A 12,863-nucleotide genomic window follows, 5' to 3' on the forward strand; every position below is an offset into this window, starting at 1 on the left:
ACATTGGCAACATGTGTTGCTCACGGGTTTTGGCCTTTCTTGGGCAATGCTGCTGCCGCCTGATGACGACAACTGCAACATGTTGCAACTGGCTATCAGCCGTTGCCCGGCTGTGCAAATATTTGGAACTTCCCCCCGATATCGCTTGGGAGATAGGAAGTGGCAATATGTTACCATCATCATCATTATTATCATCATTCTCGGCCACATTGCATGCATGTTGGTTGCATTCCGACCCACTGTGCGGGCGCAAGGTCAATGTCTGGCAAAAAGCAGCACAACATCAAGAACACAATTAAACAAAAAAAATAAATAAAATGCAACAACCAAAAGCCAAAGCAACTTGCGAGAACAAAAAGCGAGTGAAAAGCGTTCCAGAAGAGAGCCAGAGATAAATTATTAAAGGAAAGGGTTACAAGTATGAGCTAATAAATGCTCTTTAAAATGATAAATTAATAAGAAAAAGGCTATAAAAAATATTATATTAAAATGAAATATAACTGAAAATATTAAATAAATACTTTCTAAAGAAATAAGCAAGTTTTCAATAATTTTGAACATTATTTAGTACACAAACTTGCTTATTTATCACTACTTTTTTATTTATTTTTACTTTAACTATAAAACTTTTAAGAACTATGTATCTTTTTATAACAAAACATAATATAACTATAATATTTTACTTAAAATTTGAAAATACTCTACTTTAAAGGGTATTTTTTCAACAACAGTTATTAAAATTAAATCAAAAGCAATAACAAAATAAAAGCTCGCAATAACCGTTGCATTTTCAAGCACATTTTAAGCACACTTTACTTTGTTTTCTGTGCCATCTTTCCCACCTCAACTACCGCCTGCCTCCCCCCCCCCGCGCTTGAGGAACTTGGGGATAGAATTGAAATTCTCTCAGAGAATTCCTCATGGCTGGAGAGAGAACCGGAACGCGAGAGAACCTTCACTTTGCGCGCCGGTTGGACTGAGAGTTTCGGATTCATCCGCTCAGTTTTCAGTTGCTTGATAAAGACGAAGGAAAGCACATGGACATGCACAGGCTGATCGCCGAGGTGAGGCTCCGACCCGCTCTCTGGGATCCCACGCATCCGGACCACGCCAATCGACCGGAGACGCAGCGGCTCTGGAGCAGTGTTTCGGAGGCAGTTGGGCTCAATGGTGAGTGTGCACTGGGAGAAATGGGGTGGGACATACAATTAACTTGTAATTATATTTATATAAACTTATACTTATATTTATTATATTACAAATATTATATTTCATAAACTATATACTATTATTTTAAGGTTATTTAATTAATAACTGTATATAATTAATTTACTATAGATAATTTTAAATTATTTTATAATATATATCAACCCAAAAACTCATTATTTAAATAAAATGAAAATATAATATTTATAAAATCTTAACCAATTTGCTTGCTAAATGTAACAAAAATATACAAATTTTCATATCAGTAAATTTCATATATTTATATATATAAAGAACATAATTATTTCCCTCAGTGTAAGAGATAACAATGCACGTACGATGACGACTAACTTGTTTACGTTCTCTGTTTCCTCTTTCTGCGTACATTTCTTCTCTCTCACTTAACCTCTTTTTGCTTTGCGTTTTGTTCTCTCTCTTTTTTCTCAGTGGACTTGTGTCGCACCAAATGGAAAAATCTGCGTTGCAGTTATCGCCGCCAAAACCGGCGAAGTGGCCTTTCCAGAGCAAATCCCCAAGCTGGTTCCCCAGTGCATCAATGGTCCTATGCGGAGGCCATGAGCTTTTTGGATAATCTACGATTGCGTGAGGATCGAGATAGTAGCAACAACGACGAGGAGGAGGAAGTACCAGTAGATGGGGGAGAACCCAAGGAGGAACCCGACTCCCTGATGACCTTCAAGACGGAAGACTCGCAACAAGAAATGGAGGCGGACAATGATGCCCTAATGCAAGAGTTCCAGAACGTGGCCACCCCTCAGGCCCTGCGACGTCTCTCCCAGAGCATTTCCCTGGCCAGTGCAGCGGCCGAGGAGGAGGCAAGACCCCCACCAAACCGAGGATTGGGTTTGGGTATGCCCATGAGTGTGACCATCAAAGCCCAGCCGAATTTGGACCAAGGAACCGCTCTGGCAGCAGCCGCTGCGAGTAGCTGCCATTGTGCCAAGCGGGTGGATGAACAGGTTCACTTCCTGGAGAATCTCGAACGCGAGGAGCAGCAGTTGATGCAGTCCACCAGCCAGGATCTGGCCCGTTGCAAGAATATCCTCCATGTGGGCGACTCGGACTACAATTACTTGATCAGCTTTCTGCCGCTCATGAAGCAGATGACGCCCATTCAGAATGTGTTTTTCAGAGCCAAGATGGGTGAACTCCTGCTGCAGACAATGCAACAGCCGCCGCAGCAACAGATGATGCAGCAGCAACTGCAACAGCAGCAGCAACAGCAGCAGCAACAGCAACTGCAACAGCAGCAACAACAACCACAGCCCTCACAAATGTTATTGAACCAGCAGCAGATGGCCTTGGACCAGGCTCAAGTCAGCACTAGCTCCTCAAATTGGAACTGAATCGCTTCGAGGGGGTTTATAGAGTGGGGGAGATAATGAGACATATATTGTATAAGAATGCACTCTATATTTTAGCATACATATGTATATATATTATATATACAGATATGGATTAAGGAAGCGAGAGAGACAAGTCCTTAGAGTGCGCATGGTCAATGCACATTGGTTGCAAGGCTGAGATTTTATGACTTTAATACGACGTTTATTTTCAATAATTTGAAAATAATAATAAATAAACGATTTTATATGTATTCTTTTTTGAATGTTTTTAATTTGGTAACTTGGCAAGGGTTTTCGTTAACATTTAAACTGTAAAAATATTCATACTCAAAATGAACTAAAGAAATAAATACATATAAAAAAATATATAAAATAATATTAAATTTTATGAGGCTTCAGGGAATATTTTAGGTTATAAAAAAAAGCATATAGTTACCTAATTTTGAACTAAATAAAATAAATTATTAATGAATAATAAAATAAATAAGCGAGATAGAACAGAACTTTTAAATATTAAGCCCCCTCTAAAAAAAGTGATATTTTTAAATAATAAATATGAGTATAATCAGAATCTAATTAATTAATAAATTACTAATAAAAGAGTTAAGTTGGTGCCTTTTAATAAATCTAAAGTTGTCTTTTATAACCTATTATAATTATTTTTTCTGAAATGTAGTATTTACTTACGATATTCTAGGAACTAGGTTCTATGAAAACTCCATTCCATAATTCAACAATTAATCAACTAATTAATTCAATTACAATTTTTGAACGGTTGATTTAAATTTAATACTAAAGAATTTAATCTGAAAAACCGCCATTAAATACTATATTTTTTTAAAGGGATTTTGGCAAGTAACTTAATTTAACAAACTAATTTTTAACATAACTCCTTAGTTTTTATTTAAACTAACTGGTTTTCTGTGTCCAACTCTAATAAACAAAATTTGTTTCAAATCTCAATAGTTTTTAATGAAACTAATTTTCTGTTTCCTAATAAAATAAACAAATTTTAAATTAAATTGGTTGCCTCTTTAATTTATGTAAACTCCATTTAATGAACTCCCATCCCTTATTGCTTATTTTTGCTTATACCTTATTAAGTTCCTTGTGTAAACAACAATTTAGTGCAATGATTAAGCAGAACGGATGCCGCAGATCAATGCACTTTGGGTCTGAACTCAGCTGCGCATGCGCTTGTGAAGAAACAACACACACAACCTCAAGGAGAGAAGATAGTAGTGACATTTCGTGTGGGCGTCCAAGATGTGGATGTGGATTTTGCAGAGCTGACTTTGAGAGCTTCAGAGGCCCGGACTTATGCCTTCTGCCAGCTGCAGATGCAAGGGCATCCAGCGACGTAATCTCGCCTCCGGGCTGCCCACACATGTCCGCATTTACCCCCGGAAAACCTCAACCTCGCGTCGCGTCAATAAATTACGATACACTAGAATGAACCCCCAGAGCCGGCGACGATCGCCGGTGGTCCTGCCTCCATCTCCATCTGTCCGTGTGTTAAAAGCCAAGTCCAAACTTAACATGACCATAAAAAAAAGAACGCGGCTACAAAAGCAAACAAACATGGGATGGGAGGATGCTGAGAGCGCGGGGGGGATTCAGCGGGGAATATATATATGTATGTATATGGTGGCATAGGTCGCTCGAGAAATCAACGCAGCTGCGGATGACGAATCGAAATTGACATTGAACCGAGGCTGTGCCCGTGGAGGCTCCAACTCTGGTCTGAGAGGCGCGACAACAATCGACTTTCTGGCTTCGACTCGGCTTCTTGGACTTGGACTCGACGTCATGTGTTTGAACTTGTTGCAGCCAGTTGCCAGTTGCCAGTTGGGGCACGGGCATGGGCATGGGCCTGGCACTTGGCTCTTGACTCTCGGCCTGCCCCATGAATTCCAATTCCAATTTCAATAGCAATAGCCAGACAAACAGAGGTTACAAAGGCACTGAGGGAAATTTTATATAGAAATAAAAAATATGAATAAGAAATTTATAGAGGAACTAAGAATCATTTGCATGGCAGCTTTATGATATAGTAGTACGATTTTCATAAAATGTTACACAAAATTCTAGATTAATATATATTGGCTATATATTAAATTTAATGAAAATCTATTGAAAACTGGAAAAGTTATATTTTTTCTTAAAATTTTCCGATTTTTTCTCTCACCCATATATATGTATATATAGTCCACCGATTCGCCATGGTCCGATTTATATACTAGTGAAATTATACACAAGAAAAACTCTATAGTTTCATTCAAATAGCTTAACTTTCATCCAAAACATATCTCGCACATCTGCGCATACGATTCCCAACTGGTTCTAATATCCCCGGAACGAAGTGACTTCTGCCGGACAAGTCTTGGAAATGTGTTGTTACAAAAGTTGCAAGTCATTGTTTATCAGTGTTCAAAGTTAGTAGCTGATCATACATACTTACTGGTCATAGATACTTACCGATCAGAGTTACTTACTGATCATAGTTACTTAATTAAGTAGCTCGCTGTTTCTCTCTGACTCTCCCCCTCTCTCTCTATGCCTATCGCTCTATGTTAATCTCTAGAGGCAACTCCTACTCTCCCGCCCACTCACACTCACTTTCTCTGCTCCACTCTCTCCTCGGGAACTATAAATAGAGGCGCTGAGGTCGCGCGCGCCTCAGTCTGTCCTAGGGGTACCTAGTGTTAACATCGATAGTGATAGTGCAAGTGATCAGCCTTCGAGACCAGAAATATGACGTGGCCAATGCAATGGATCTGGATGACCAGGATGAAGTCACCCAATCTTGGTCACTACACTGAAGGAAGTAGGCAATGACGAAAGAGCCACGTGTCCTCTATTGTGGTAAGTCTTAGCCATGACTTGTATATTATTATATTATAATATTATATTCCAATTAATTTGCTTATTGCCATGGCCCCCGTTACATACTTAGTGATCATAGATACTTACTGATCATAGTTACTTATTGGTTATAGATACTTACTGATCATAGTTAATTACTTATCATACTTACTTAAAGTTCATTGATACTGACTGATGATTGTTACTTACTGGTTATAGATACTTACTGTTCAGAGTTACTTAAGGTTCATAGATACTTACTGATCATAGCTAATTACTGGTCATAGAGAGTTACTTAATGCTCATAATTACTAACTGCTCATAATTAATTATTGATCATAGTTATTTACTGATCATAGTTACTTACTGGTCATAGATAGTTAATGGTTATAGATACTTAATGTTCAGAGATACTTAATGCTTATTTATACTTACTGATCATAGTTACTTACTGATCAAAGTTACTTACTTATCATAGTTACCTAATGTTCAAGCAACATTATAGTTTCTAGGTTAAAATGTTTTATTTGCTCTTAAAAACTAAAAGAATTATTAAATTATTGTATTAAAAATGTACCTAATCATTTCTTTCAGTTCATAAAACATTCAGAAAAGAACAGTTTAAGGTGTGTTCTTGAGCTTGAACACACCGTCGAGCCCACAGTGGCAACAGTTACCGCTGATTTCAGTGATTGCAAACAGTTGGAGAGCTCCAACAAATACAACAACAACAACAACAACAAATGAAAATCGAGTAAAAAAAATATAAATAAATATCGGTAGCTTAGAGGGGGTGTGGAGGGGGGGACGCAATTAACGGCAGCCAAAAGAACATTTTGCAAATCGAATGCAAATTGACATTTGTCACTCGAACGTGCCCATGGCCAATGCCTTAAATTCCACGCCGCCGAACATTCCAAATGCAATTTCCACTCGAATACGTTCAGGGACAGACTTTCATGAACCGAAGGAATAACAAAAAACAATATAGATATATAACCAATATATCGTTGATGGATTTTCGCACCTATCTTGAGTCTCCCGACTAAATCCCGTGGACGTGTTAATGATGCAAAGAGATGGCCGGTACATTTTTACCTGTTCGCTTTTCTTCTTTCGCCGCCACGGTAAAAATGCAAATTTTCTCCTCTATTCAGCTCATGTCAAATATTTGTGAAGATTTCCACAGGAGAGTGCATTCTGGCACACAGGTGTTAAGTCTCGCAGGCCATTGTAAATGCGTGCTGAGCCGTCCATTGTTGCATCTGCACCCGGTTTGCATCCTCTTCAGCCACCGTTAGCATGTTTGCGGAATTTCCAGAATTTGCCTAATTCATCATACCGGCAAAGCGAAAGGGTTTTGCATTCCAACTAAAAACCTCACCTGTAGCAAGAACACCTTTTCTGCCTAGTTTTGCATGGGCGAGCAACAGGTGTTGCAGATGGCCAAATGGCCAAAAGAGGAAAAATCAACAACAAAAGGGATTGAGTAACATTTGGTTAAGTATAATGGTCATGGTCCGTTTAGGATCGGTTTCGAAATTCAGTTCAGGAAGCAGTGTCGGTGATTATTTGGGGGTTTCTGGGAATATTTTATTGAGACAAGTTTAAACTAAGTTTTCTTGATTTTTAAGGGAATTAAAACGAACTACAAAATACTTTAAGGCGAATCTAAAACTTAGTTTTTAAATATTCAAGAACAAAATCAAGGGAAACTACAAAATAATATGTCAGCAAACCCATTATATATAATTAATGTTGTATTATTTAAATATTCAAGAACAAAATCAATAAAAACAACTAAAATAATAAAACAGCAAAGCCATTAGAATATATAATTTATGTCGTACTATTTATACATACATTATTTTGTTATATACTTTAGATATAAAAACATTTAAAAAGGTTTCTCTAAAAATTCTTTACAAAATCCAAAATTTAAAAAGGCCACTTCAAGATGTAAATGTAAATAAAATATATATTCTAATGGGATTTTAGAAATATTTAATTGTTTTGTAGAGTAAACATATTTTTAATCATATGTTTTCAATACGTTCTTCTGCAGAAATTATTTATAAACAATAGTAAGACCTTAAGAGTTTTTTAGTTTGATTGAAGCCCTTTTAAAAGTTTTTAAAATATTTAAATATCAATTCTTTAACCCTTTTAGACAACTCCTTTACTAGTTCATATGATTTAACCTTCAATTTATAACTAAACCTCACGTTTTAAATGGGTTTATCATCATTTTTTCTTCTACAAATAATACTCCCTCGTTTCGCACATTCCCAAGGGAACCTTACAGTCCGATTTTCGCCAAACTCTATAATTTAGCCTGATCATTAATTTGGCTTTTGTAGCCGCAACCAAACGAGAGTTTTTTTTCCCCCCTTAACCATAATAAATGCCTGTGACACCTCTTAAGAAGATTATGCACATAAGGTTGCACATTATCCCCGCTGCCAAGATGAGCCTCCTTCTTCTTCTTCTCCTCCTCTTTTGGCCAAAAGAGGACCTGAAGTTGGCTCCTATTCATGGGCCATAATCTCGATCCGTTTTGGCCGCCACAAACCAATCAAAACATGCACTTAACATTTTGGTTGAACCAGACCCAGGCCAAAAGCTAGCCATCCGCATCGTTAACACACACACACACACACACAAAAAAAGAAGTGTATAGATGCTGAGTCACTGGGTAAAAACTATACAAAAAATAAAGAGTAGTAGTACCGCCCTCATGAGGTCCCCCTTCTGCCCAGTTTTCCCAATGGTATGGACCAGGTCGGGCAAGCAATCAAGCGGAGTCAGTGAGGCTTTTGTATTGCCATTGCCTCGGAGCAATCAATGCTGTATGACAGCTAGGTTAACTGCCCCCCGTTCCCTCATCCTCAACTGCTCAACCCCATAACCCCTCAACCAGACCCATACCCATTCCCATACCCATACCCATACCCATTCCCATTCCCATCAGCGATCCTACGCGCTTCCTCTTGATTTCGTTAAGTAAATCTCCAAGTCGGCGGCTTGAGACTGGGCAACCTTCACGTGCTCGTCGTTGCCGGCGTCTCAAACAGTTGGGTTTACATTAATAGTTACAGAAATTATATTAGAAAATAAATAAATAAGTATTACAAATATTAAGGGAACATTTAGAGAAAATATCTAAACCTAAAAACCTTCTAAATCGTATAAATCAGTAACCACCTTTTCCTTAATCAAATATTTCACACAAATATTTAACAGAAAACAAAAACTTCTTATAAACTATAGTCTTAATTAAATCAGGAACCCATTCTTAAATCGAAATAATTTAAAATAAATATATTTAGCAACCTTTTAAAAAATGATTCTAGAATCCCAAAGAACAGTAACCACCTTTTCCATGTTCAAATATTCATACAAATATTTAACACAAAACCAAAGCTTCTTAGACTCTTCTAAACTATACTCTTATTTATCTCAGTAACCCCTTTAAATATCTAAATAAAGTTAATTAAATACATTTAAAAATCTATTAGATAATGCTTCTAAAAACCTCCTAAATCCCAGGTTTTACTTACCACCTTTTCCATGAGAAAATATTCCTACAAATATTTAAACACAAAACCAAAACTTCTTAGACTCTTCCCAACTATAGTTTTAATAACATTAAAAACCCCCCTTAAAATCTATATAATTTCTTTATATTATAATCTCTCTGATTCCATTATTTTGTAACCAATTGTAGACATTGGTTTTGGCGTCGCCGCCAGCTGTCCGTCCGATTTCCATGGTTTCCATGGCTCGCAAGTCGCGAGATCATGATCATGGCTTTAACTGGCTCTTGGATCTTGGATCTTGGCAGTTGGCTCTTGGCTCTTGGCATAGTGTACCAGTACCCAACCGTACCCAGTAACCAGTACAAGTTGGAGTATTTTTAACTCTACCAATGCCGGCTGCGTTTATTGTTGTCTCGTTTGGGATCTTCGTCTCAATTCCTTTTGCCCTCTTCGTCTACGTTTGCGTTTTCTTTTTAAACGCTTTTAAACACCTGAGAAACTTGCTTTTTAATGTGCGCACATGTGTGCGGTGTGCCCGATGATGATGATGATGAAGCTCCTTCCCCAACTCTTGGTCCAACATTTCCCAAAGCAGCAGCGACTTCAAACTGCCTCGTTTGTGGTGCGATGATGAAGCAAATATAACAAATCTCAGAGTTATCAACCGGCGACCAAGCGACCAACGGCGCACAGCTGAGTAAATCAATTGACGCTCACAATTCTTGGAATTCTTTGTCGCCGCTCTTTGAGAGCTCTTCCTCCTGATCTTCTATCTTTCAGCTCCACCAACGTGGCCCACGGAGTCAGGTCTGAATTGGATGCATTTTGCCTCATTTGCATGTCCCCCGGAGTGGGGGAGGCGGAAAATTGGTAGTCAGAGGCAGTCGTGATCGGGATAATGGAGTTACTAGGTATCACCTAGGGTTTTTTAGACCCTTACAGGGTATTATCATTTTAATCAGAAGTTTGTAATGCGGTGAAGGAGTCATTTCCGACCCTATAAATCATATATATTCTTGATCAGCATTTAAAGCTGAATCGATCTAGGCATCTACGGTCGAAAAATAAATTTTTGAAATTTTATCAACATTTTATCGTTAAAAATTTTAAAAATTGACAGAAATTATCAAAAAAAAATATTTTTAAATTGAGTATGCAGATTTATTAACCTAATAAAAACTAACATAGGAAAGGTTTCTGAATTGAAATTAGTGCATTTTTGGCTTAGTTATGAGTTTTTAAAACTTTGATTTATAGAAAAAATTGTCATATAAAAATATGGAAAAATATATATTTAAAGAATGCTTAGCTTAGATATCATATATTTCGGATTCGATCCTATAATTTATTTCCCAACTGCAAGAGTGTATAAACTTAAGCTTTAAGAAGTTATTTTCCTTAATTAATTTAGGAATTTTTATGGTATTCTGGAAATAAATATTTAAAACACAGATATCTTAAAATTTTTAGAAAATTTGTTGTCCATTAAAACAATATGTTGTTGATCTTATCTTTAGGTCAAGCTAATATGTATATAATAGTCACAATATTTAGATCTGGTTACATTTTAAGAAGCATTTTATATATGTAAGAATATTAAAAAATACGTTCTTTTATTATATATATATTATATTATTTTTATGAATAGATGATTACTAGACCTTCCATATTATACTTTCCATATCTTAAAATTAACCTATCTATGCCTAATTTTATTCTTCTTTTGTTTACAATCTTTAAAAATACTTCCAAGCCTCAAAATTTCATGACAAAGGAACACTGAAACACAAAGTGTATTAATGATTATGGACCAATTAGTAGAGTTCCGCTGCTGGTTGTTATAATTTTGTTCCCTCTAGCTCCGTGGTCTTTCTTCGCCAGTGTAAAATTACAGACCGACAAGGACGTTAATGGTTCGATACGCGTTTTTGTGTTGAGAGTCACTGGCGGCTGGTGGTTGGTTGGTAGTCGGTAGTGTTTGGCTCGTTGTGAGCCCCCAAAGGCAATGTCAGACAAAGACGCGATCGAGATTTATACCTAAATGATTAACCATTTCCCCGCAGAGCCCTTCTTGGCCAGCCCCTGCCACCTTTCCTTGGGTCTTGTAAAATGTATCTGCAGCTGAGCTGCGGCTGTGGGTGCCACTTGGTGTGAATTTGTAATGCGTCTGCCTGCGTTTGGTTGGGTTTCTTTCTTTTTTCTCAGCCGTTTTTTTTTCCAGGTTGCACATAGAAAAATTTAGTTTATAAATTTGTTTAAAGAAAATACTAGAAAAATGTTCAGGGGAAAGGTAAAATATATATAACGAAGCTCTTGGAATTCGTACATATTACATTTAAATTGTTTCAAGAGGAAGCCACCTATTTTTACATTAGAAGCTTTGTTACCAACAAGTTGCAGCTGAAGCATGTTAAGAATTTTACTTAGAATATTTTAACTTAAAAAAATACATTTATAAATATAGAAATACAAGTTCTTTCACAGAAATTAAAAAAAAAATTAATAAAATACGCCTTGAAATCTAAAATTTAAGTCATAACAAGGAAAGAACCCATCTTTGGAGAACTGAAGTTTATATGTCTTCCAATTTACAATTGAATTATAGGATTAAATCTAAAATCGCTCATAAATAAGCTTAAAGGATTAGCAATTTTTGAACCAATACCATTTGATCATTTTTTCGCCAAATCAAAGGTTGAAAAATTCATAACTAAGCCAAAAATGCATTAATTACAATTTGGAAAGCTATCCCATGCTATTTTTAAATAGGTTAATAAATCTATATACTCAATTTAAAATTTAATTTTTTGTCAATTGTTGAAGAAAAAAAACACGATGTAACCCTTTAAAAAATTTCAAAAAAATGTTGAAAATATTTTTTTGCCCGGACATGCCCAGATCGATTTGCCTGTTGATGCTGATCAAGAATATATATGATATATAGGGTCGGATATGATTCCTTCACAAAGTTACAAGCTTCTGACTAACATGATAGTACCCTAAAAGGGTATAAAAATATTGTTAAAAATTCTAATTATTTGCTCCTTAATTTTCTTTGTTATACATAATTTTTTTCACTGTATATTTCATCTCTTTTTGTTTGTTGTTGTTGTTGGAATGCACTGCTCGGGGCTGCTTCCTCCGCTGGCTGCTGCTTTGCTTTTGCTGCTGACCATTCTTCGGCCGGCGATTGACACCTGCATGCATTTCTCGTTTCTCAGGTGTGCAGTCATCTCAGGTGTGTGTGTGTGCGAGTGTGTGTATTTGAGCTGTTTCTTTATTTCATTTCTTCATCTCTGCCTTCTTCATCGACGTGGTTGAGTCATCGGCCATTAAAAACACGATGTTGTTGCTGTGATTGGAAAGGATTTTCATTTCATTGCTCATCTGCGGAGGCCTCGACCTCAGGTAGTTTTCAGTTTGTTGTGATTGTCCCAAAAAAGGCATGACGTGTCCGGTTTAATGAGTAACCTAAGACCTACCATTCACTTCACTTACATCCTCCCTCCACAACAAAAAACAAACCCCATTTTAATTAGGCAAAGTGCATTTGTTGTGCCGTCAAAAGAAAGAACTACGTGATGAGTCAGAAAGCCAAAAAGGATATTTTAGAATGAAATCTGCTGGGAATGTGTTTATTTGTTAAATATTTATCCTTTTATACTTATGATCTTGAAGTCACAGTATTATTTTAGGTATCTACAAATATTTTTATTCACTCTTTTTATATAAGTTTAATGAGCAAAAAGTATCGTAAATAATTTATAAAAATAAACAGACATTTTAATAGTTCCTTCAGCCATATAACTATGTTGTTTTTAACCTTAAAACTCTATAAATATTTATGATATATTATTATATTTAATACCCTCTCATTGTCAGTCAC

General features: G+C 36.4%; 1 protein-coding gene across 1 annotated transcript; it reads left to right on the forward strand.

Moving 5' to 3' along the window:
* The first annotated feature begins 998 nt into the window (after nucleotides 1-998).
* On the forward strand, nucleotides 999-2,824 carry hng3 (hinge3). Its single transcript, XM_020951986.2, has 2 exons — nucleotides 999-1,170; nucleotides 1,654-2,824. The coding sequence occupies exons 1-2, from the start codon at nucleotides 1,038-1,040 to the stop codon at nucleotides 2,571-2,573; spliced, it is 1,053 nt and encodes a 350-aa protein (XP_020807645.2). The 5' UTR covers nucleotides 999-1,037; the 3' UTR covers nucleotides 2,574-2,824.
* The last annotated feature ends 10,039 nt before the right edge of the window (nucleotides 2,825-12,863 follow it).

Source organism: Drosophila serrata, unplaced genomic scaffold, assembly GCF_035046125.1.
Source record: "Drosophila serrata isolate PLE 108 unplaced genomic scaffold, ASM3504612v1 contig_273, whole genome shotgun sequence".
Lineage (NCBI taxonomy): Eukaryota > Metazoa > Arthropoda > Insecta > Diptera > Drosophilidae > Drosophila > Drosophila serrata.

What these genes read in the sequence shown, in the direction of transcription:
- hng3 (XM_020951986.2), top strand. Translation starts at nt 1,038, where the DNA reads ATGGACATGCACAGGCTGATCGCCGAGGTGAGGCTCCGACCCGCTCTC. An exon ending in GGAGGCAGTTGGGCTCAATG is followed by an intron (nt 1,171 to 1,653) that starts GTGAGTGTGCAC and finishes CTTTTTTCTCAG; the next exon opens with TGGACTTGTGTCGCACCAAA.